This window comes from Pteronotus mesoamericanus, unplaced genomic scaffold, assembly GCF_021234165.1.
Source record: "Pteronotus mesoamericanus isolate MK-2021 breed Mesoamerican mustached bat unplaced genomic scaffold, CSHL_Meso_final scaffold_85, whole genome shotgun sequence".
Lineage (NCBI taxonomy): Eukaryota > Metazoa > Chordata > Mammalia > Chiroptera > Mormoopidae > Pteronotus > Pteronotus mesoamericanus.
This window is the reverse complement of record NW_026555329.1, coordinates 34,196,946-34,205,601: the sequence shown is the minus strand read 5'-3', so window position 1 is coordinate 34,205,601 and position 8,656 is coordinate 34,196,946. Positions and strand designations below refer to the sequence as shown.

Sequence of the window (8,656 nt, the reverse complement as noted above, 5' to 3'; positions counted from 1 at the left end):
ACCACAGACAGTCATAATCATAATCTCGACACACTTAATTGGTGTCCTAAATGAACTAGACACAAGGCAGAACTTGTCATTAGACACAGGATCCTTACTATTTTAAGACTTGGAAAGTACTCTTGTGATTTTACAGGCATCCTGTCTGGCATTATGGTTGTCTGAAAAAGAAACCTTTAATTCCAAATTCTTAAGCAATCATATCATTTGATTTTTGCTGAGAATTTGGCCTAAAAAGCAGTAGTATCAATAGGGGAGGAGGCAGATTCAACTTTGGGGAGCCGCAAGTTTACATTTTGGGGGAGACTCATTAAGAAAGAAAATATAAAATTTCAAATAAGCTTCAGGGCTCATGCAAGCTTCAGTTTCTTTAGCTTCACGGCAAATTCACTTGTACTGCAGGAACAGCAATCGTGTTTCTGGCTTAGTACTCACACTTAAAATACACGTTTTAAACTATTCCAGGCATGTGTGAACCTCAAGATCCGCACCTTTATGATCTCCAGGGTCTGTATTATCCACTGCTTGGAAGGTTAATCAGACCTTCCAATTCTCTGCTGAAAGCCTGTCTTTTGTTCTAAGACAGAGGCTACAGATTGGTGGGCTGTGGGTCAGACTGGTCTGCAGATAGTTTGCGGTGATACTGTTTTGCCTTTTTGTTCAGTGTTTCTTAAAGAAGTGAATTAAACTTGTCATACTTTAAGAACCATCAAATTTCAAATAAAGAACTGGTTTCTTTCTTTTTTTTCTTCCTTTCCTTTCATCCTTCTCTTGAGAAACTGAAAGAGCATTCCACAGTGGACTTGGAGTTCACACAATGACAGATTCTGGGCAGGGCCCGTTGACCCTGTCCCCATTTGGCTCTTCACTGATCCATAGCCGCCTGCCTGACCTTGGAGCCCTTTTCTTCATGACCAGGCTCCTGCCCGGGCCGGGTGCCTCACTCCCCTCCACCCTAGTCCTGGCCTGACTTTGTCCTCATTGCTTTGTCCGCTGATTTCTAAGCTTTTTGATATCTTAATGATGTTTTCCTTTTTAAAATAGTAATTAGCTGTGCATTATTGATATTTATACCCCATTTTGTTAACTACATTGTTTTATAAATCTTTTTTTTTCCACTTGTACTTGGTCATTCTCTGATCAGTTCATAAAGACTGACATTTTTATTACAAATGTCTTTTGTGCTTCATTTCATATTTTGTACCAGCTTCTTCCCTTTTCTAAAAGTGATACATAGTACATTTAATTTTTAAGAAATTTTATTGGAGTAAAAACCAGTCAGTTTGGGACTCTCAGGGCTCCTGTTGCCGTCAGTCTTCATGGCACTGGGACTGAGGCTGTTACTTTGGATTGTCATCCCCTTGACAGTGCGGTTGTCACTGTCCTGTAACCACAGAGAACTCTCTCTTCTCCCCGACGCACATGTTGTAATATGTGGCAAAAGGTAGATTTGGCCATTCATTATGGACCTCTACATTACTGTTCTCTAAGTTTACTTTAGGCTTCTGTGTAAAATTCTTGGGATTTTTGCTTAAAAAAATTCAGAATTAAAAGAAAAAAAATGTGATGAAATTTATTGTTGATCAACACTAAATCCTTTTGAAAATAAGGCTCAGTATCACTCAGTGCAGCAGGCAACAGAAGCAGGCTGCCAATCCATCAATGATGTAGCGCGCTGACAGGAGAACACCAGCTAGATTACCTGTGAGAAAACTCTCAGTTTACTTGGGAGAAACAAGTCAATAGTTTTTTTCCCCCCTTGTAATTCTGCTGCATTTGGATTAAAGATTCAAAGGAGTCTTGTTTGGGGCATTACATGTATATGTACTTAAAAAACATCTATGAAAACGGTAGTTAAAAAAATTAAATCCCAGTAAATATTTACTCAAATTAACACACAGCCTATATAGTTGGAAAAAGAAAAGATTTTTGGATATATATTTTATTTGACAGTGTTTTAGAATATCATACAGTAAACAAGATTTCTGTAAAAGTTAATTTATCCATAGTGGTGCGTTTCATAAAAATAGTTGCTCACTTACAGTCTTTCTGTGACTATTAATACATGGAATTATATTTATAGAGATACAGCTGTACAGGGTAAATTCACAGCTAACACTACACAGAAATATTATTTGGAATGGGATTTAGATGATGTGCTGTCTTCACAGGTTATGGATTACAGCCGCATAAAGCAATTACTGCACAAGTAGTAGCTGTGAACTGTGCAAATTAGAGTTTATGCAAGCGTAATCTCAGTTTTTTTTATCCTTTTGTAACACATGGAAAATAAATGTCAGAGGATACAGTACCGGGACGTGCAGCTACACTACAGAAGCATTGTCCAAAACCAGATTCAATAAATTAATGGCAAACTATACTGGATTTCTAGTCCAGGGGAGAAAGACTAATTGAGATTAAACCAAATGTATTGTAAACTGCTACATGTGTTTGTGCTTTTGTTTATGATGAATGGGTTCCATTTTTGGAAATTGCTTTTACAAGCTGCAAGACTCTTCACTTGAGGCTTTCAACCATATTTTCCTCTTGTCAAACAACTGCATTACTCCTATGCCTGATGAAAATTAAATGGCTAGTGCTCAGGATACAGCAATTACAAAGATGGAAAGGGCCAACACAGGGAGGTTGTTAGGTGAGACCTTGTGTGCTAGACCTGCTCTCCCTGCTTTCCTCATCGACTACAAGTGCAGGGAGGTGAGGCTCATTTGCATTTGAGCTCCTATGAGGGCCAGTTTACCAACAGGATGAAGCCTCATTCATTCAGACCATATTAAAGACAAACTGCCCTCAGAGACATTTAGCCTTTTAATATGTGTAGCTACAAATAAGTAACAATGTGTGAATGAAAAGGGGGCTGTATAACAGAACTGACAAACTCACGGGGTTACATGGCAGACCTGACATGCACTGTAACAAAAAGTAATCACACAGAATGGACTGATCATAAATTCCTGTTTCTCCTTTGATTCTAAATGAATAAAATGACCTGGAAAACTGACACTCTCCAGAGCATTTTCTCAATCCATTGGGACTTGGCTTCTGGGCATTTTCTCAAAAATCTGGCTCAAATAAATTTTTATAAAATTTTTCTAAAGGTTTGGAGATTCTTTGGTTGACAAATGGATACCATTTTTTCCCAAAGAAATATTAAAGTAGCAGGGCAGAAAAGCAAGCCTTAGAATTTTACTAGGGGATCAACCATAGATCGATGAAGATAAACAGAAACATCTAGGGATTGCTAAAGGAATAAAGCTTGGTAAAGACCAGTAGGAACCAATATATATATATATATATATATATATATATATATATATACACACATATATATATATATATATAAATATAAAAAAGGCAGCAAACCAAATGGAAATAAAAAGAGGGAAGAATAAGGAAAGATAAGCAGAAAGGAATGTGAAAAGGATTTATGTTCTTTAATGAAAATAAATTGGTCATAATGATTTTTTAGTATCAGGATTTATTATAGTCTGAAAAATATAGGAGAAATACTTTGCCTCTGCTCTATGAAAGTGAAAATGAATTCATGAAGAGGATTTTTTTAAAAGACAATAAAATAAGTGAAATATAACATTGCTGTCAAAGAAGCTGCTATCTCTGCTAGCCTAAGACAATAGGAAAGCCCTTTCATGAAAGAATTGCAGCGTTGCCAATCTTGGTTAAACAAATTGTGGTTCTATGAAATTCATATTTTAGATGAAAACCAATTAAGATCTATGAGCTAAACCGCGAAATTCTGACTGACTTACGGCAGACTGTTCCCTAGGATACAATTTTTAAGACCTTTTTTTTTTCTCTACCACTGAAAACATACAGAAATATGATTTGATCACAGAAATGGCAGTAAAAATGGCATCATACCAATGAATTCACTAGATTTCTAACTCATCCTGCACTACGCAGAGAACGTTGCTGCTAATACCAGTGATGGATGTCACGGGTGAGCCATGGAAACAGGTCATGGGCGAACAGTTCTTAATGTTTCAAAGAAACCTTTTTAACCCCTGTCTAGATATGTCAAGAACAATTTATTTACAACTCTTTAAATCAATTAAAAGATATACTCTTGTCTCAGTTTCAGCTTGCTCCGTGCAGTTTGATTTTTAAGGCGATATTCCAGTTCGTGATTGCTCTTAACTTGTCCAGTTTCTTGATATAAAGTTTGGATGATATCCAGATCCTTCATGCAGTGGGGGGATTTTTTTTTTCTTTCTTTTTTAAACTAAAGCTACACTGCACTGTCTCACCATGACGTTCTTCACGTAATTTTGGTTCTTCGATAGCTGCGGAAGCCCCCACAGCGGAACCGGGGGCTTTGGGATCAGTTTCGGTCTGCTCGTGGGGGCTGGGCCGCCTATGCTCGGTGGACACCTGGGACCTCACGTCGAAGCTCCCAGGCCTCGGTGCCTTGTGAATCTACGCGTGTGACAGTGAAAATAAATTAAAACGCCGCGAGACGTAACCGAAGAAGAACGGCCTGCAGGCGTCGAGGCAGGGCGGCGGGCTGGGGCCGCGCAGCTCATCGGCCGGCGGCCGAGGCTCCGGGTTTGAGGACGCCGGACAGCTTGTCGGAGCCGGGTACCTTCCAGGGCCCCGGCGCCAGGGCGGCCTTGCGCGCGGGGGCGCCCCCCGGAGGCCGCGCGCCCGGCCGGGGTCCCGCGCGCGCTCCCACCCGGCCCTCCGCCTCCCGCGCACCGCCGCCGGGGCTCGCGAACGCAGGCGCAGCCCCGGGGCCTTCGCGGCGGCCGAGCTCCGGGCCCGTCGCGGCGCGGGGCCCTTCCTTCCCGCCGGCCCGCGCCACGTCCACCGCGTCCGCCGCCGCCGCCGCGGGCCCGGACGCCCTGGCCTCCGAGGAGGGCCTGCCGGCCTCGGGCCGCCCCTGGCTGCCGGGCGCCTCCTCGAGCCTCGGCCGCGCGGCCCTCTGCGGGCTCGCCGAGCGCTCCCTCTGCTCCCCGAGGCGCTGTTTCTTCTGGCCGCCAGCTGAAAGCTCCTTTGGTTTCCTAACGTCGTGTTCCCTTTTGATATCCCAAGTCGGGTCTGGGCTTATCTGGTGGGAAGGGTCGGAGGGTGGGGCTGGATGTGATGGAGAGAATGGCGAGAGGACGTCTTCCGGGGAGACGCCTACTTCCTGCAGACCTGGGGAGGCGGCAGCGGGACCACTCCAGGAGCTGGGTTCGTCTGCGGGACAGGAAGCACAGGCGTTAGGAGCCGAGCCGCCGCGCGGGCTTTCGACGCTCCCGCGACCTCTCTACGTCAGGGACTGGAGCAGGTAGCCAGGGGCGACTGCTTTCAAGGTCCCAATCCACCGCCACCCCCACCCTCACTGCCAAGGGGGCAGCCGGCAGCATCCCCGGGGCTCGGTGTTCTGCCGCCGTCTTTACCCCAACCCCTGCTCTCCTGACAAGGGAGGTCCCTGCCGAGCCCGGTCCTAATCCATCCCTCCACTTTGGCCACTTCTAACTTCTGCGTGTCATCAGGCCTGACGGTCCTCTTTATATATCTGAACAACCTATGGAAGTTGGGAACGATACGAATTCCTGGGTGGCCAGACCCAGAGATTCCAGTAGGATAGGTCCAGGAATTGCTCTGCGTTTTTAACAGCAACCAGGTGGCTCTGAACGTGGTCTAAGAACCAAACTTTGAGAAACACTGGTCTGAGTTCTCTGGAAAAAGTTAGGAGAATGACTTTTCCGACCATTAGGTGTCACTCAAAGCATAACTCTCAGCTACCGTCAGATAGTCTCAGAATTTGGATATATTCATCAAAAAACGTTCATCGTTGTCTTTTGGAAATCATTATCCTTAATTCTTTTCGGTAGTTCTAACATTATAAAACTCCTAGCACTAAGATAAATGATTCTTTCTAGGAATCCTAGTTTCAAAATTTATTTGGGATTTAAGATCTTTAAGAAAGGGTTTCAGATAATTTGCAACAACCAAACACATACAAAAATAGAATGATAAAAATGAGAAATGACTTTTAAAAAATGCAACCACTGGTCAGAAGCCAAGTAGAGGGAGAACGGATGAGTTAGTCACCCCTATGAGCATTAACATTGCACCTGAGTTTCTGGCCACTAAAGCAAAATTAAAGCAGGGATATCCAATACAGTGAACCCTTAATATTTGTGAGGAATATATTCTATTCCTTTGGAAATCCTCAAATTTTGGAATGTCATTCTAGAGTGTATTTTTTCTCCATAGAATTGGTATATGGTTATGTGTGGGGAACAAAGAAGCCACGCTGATATCTGAATACGGAGTGGCAGGCCAGGCACCCCACTAGCCAAGAGAGGCAGCCCCCTACACCAGTCTCGGTGTATGTCACCCAGATTCCTGCCACTGGAGTGTCATGTGTCAGAGTCTGTCTGGGCCCGTTATACACACTCAGTCCATCAATATCAAGGGTCTACTTTGTTTACAGATTGAGGGTTCTTATCTGGTACCCTAGATGCTGAATTATAAAGAGAGGAGAGGAAGAGGGCAGGATAGTTCCATTAATTCTGGCCACCTGTAGAATATCAAATCAGTTGTAAAATTTTTTTCCTTTGATGTTAAATTTGAATGGAATATTTAGGACACAATGTTCTCTTCCTTCTTTCCATAGACTGATGTCAATTATTATGTTTACTCACTTAGTAGTGGGTAAAAAAAGCCTAGAAAAGCATCAGAAGAACTGGAATCCAATCCTGCCTCTGGCATTTACCATTGATGTGGTTTTGGACCAACTACTCCATCTATCAGAGCCTCAACTTCTCCCTTTATAAGGTGAAGATAAAATGTCTGCCTCATTGAGGTGAGACGTGTACTTTCAAAGGGCAAAGCACCTTCAATGGAAGGATTATAACAAGTTTTTACACATAGTGAGTCAGATTTTTCTATTGTGCCCCATTGGCTGCGTACATACATACTGGACCATATTAACTAGCATACTTGCCAGGGAGATTTTGAGTCAGTAAGTCAGCCATTCCCATATGCTGATTCCCTGGTGTAGTTTTGTTTTACCTCAGGTATCCTTGGAATATTTTGAAATCCTCAGATGCAAATATTTTCTATGAAAGTTGTAGTATATTACTCTGTTTCTGGGTTAGAATTTTAAAATTATAGTTTTAAAATGATAGCTGGTGGCAATGTCACTAACATAGGAAGATATAGCCTGAAAGAGTTAAAAGTGATGTTCAAAAGGCCTAACTAGAGGGTAGTTGTGCAATGGTACAATGGTAATCTCTAGCTTGGACCATCAAAGGGATGTTTCACATTTTAATAGCTCTTTCCCCCCATTACATCACATACAGTAGAGTCAATTAGCTGGCCTCAAATTACTTCTGAGATTCAGGGAGGTTGAGATTATTCACACCATTTCCTGAAGGAGGAATTGAAGCAGAGAGAGATTAAGTAACTTGACCAAGATTACAAAATGGGTAAACCAGGAGAAAAATGTCATATTTTTTTTACTCTTGTTACTTATTGAGAAAATTTTCCTAAGATGTAGCCTTGCAAATAGGATTAAAATACATGAAATGGATGTGCCAAATCAGCCGCCACTGGTGACCAACAGAATCAAGATCCCAGTAAGGAACCGAAAACAGCATTCATTTCTGAACTTGCTTACAATGGTAAAGTAGAAGGTAAAATTATTCAAAATACAAAAATATAAAAAGAATCCCTCTTATAAAAACACTTCTCAAGTGTTTGTTTACAGATTATTAAATGCTTAATGGGAGAAACTAAAAGCTGAAATGTTCTAAGCCACTACTGATTAAGAATATTAGTCATAAATTAAAATGAACTACCATCACGAAATAAAATGATTTAAAAGATGGATGCCTATATATGTGGTTTAATAGTTTTCATTTTTGGGGACAGGAATTCTCCAGTTCAGTACTAGACATGCAGCACCTGCACCAGGCTGAGCCTGCAACGCTCCGTAAAGCAGCAAGGACAGGCAGCAGCGGCCCCTTCCATGCCCGGCCCTATCACCTGCTGCATCCAGGTGACGTAAACCGTGCTGGTCAGCCAGAGGCCTTCTCCAACATTTCAACCTCCGGTTTTCATGAAATCTTGATATACAGTAATCCGAAGAATTAATCCCATTTAATTCTCATATCTTCAAACCTTATTTTTCTTTCTTTCCCTCTTCTTCTCCCCTTTCCTCTCCCTCCCTCTCTTTTTATTTTTTCTTGAACTGACCACTGCCTAATGAGTGTGATCATGTTCACTTATGAAGTTGCTATCCAGGAAACCAGCTCCAAACATCCTTCCTGTGGGAGATATTCTAGCTGGAATTAAAAATAACAGACCTCTTGGAAAGATGACAACAGCCATGTGGGCCTGCTGGGATTTCTGCAGCTCCTTTGTCCAGACACCGTCTCAACCCAACAGATGAAATTAGAACGGAAAAAATCTTTTATTCCGAACTATCTTCCTCCACCCTACTGGCACCTGAACGAAACTGTTCTAGTCCAGGTCACCAATGATCTTCCTGTAGTCAAATCCAGAGGCTGGGGCTCCGAGTTCATCTCAGGACTTAACCTCCCCCAGCCCTCCAGCTGACTGCCCCCAGAAGCAAGCCGGACTCTTGGTTGCCATACAGCCCACTCTCCAGCTTTTTGTCCCAATG

At 42.7% G+C, this 8,656-nt stretch overlaps 1 protein-coding gene across 1 annotated transcript in view; it reads right to left on the bottom strand.

Moving 5' to 3' along the window:
* Positions 1–3,475: 3,475 nt before the first annotated feature.
* Positions 3,476–8,656, bottom strand: part of MAGI2 (membrane associated guanylate kinase, WW and PDZ domain containing 2) — a 1,404,484-nt gene continuing 1,399,303 nt past the window's right edge. The window contains exon 22 of the mRNA XM_054563833.1: positions 3,476–5,214. Within this exon, the coding sequence (XP_054419808.1) occupies positions 4,556–5,214 (659 nt within the window). The 3' untranslated portion in view covers positions 3,476–4,555. The remainder of the gene's footprint in view (positions 5,215–8,656) is intronic.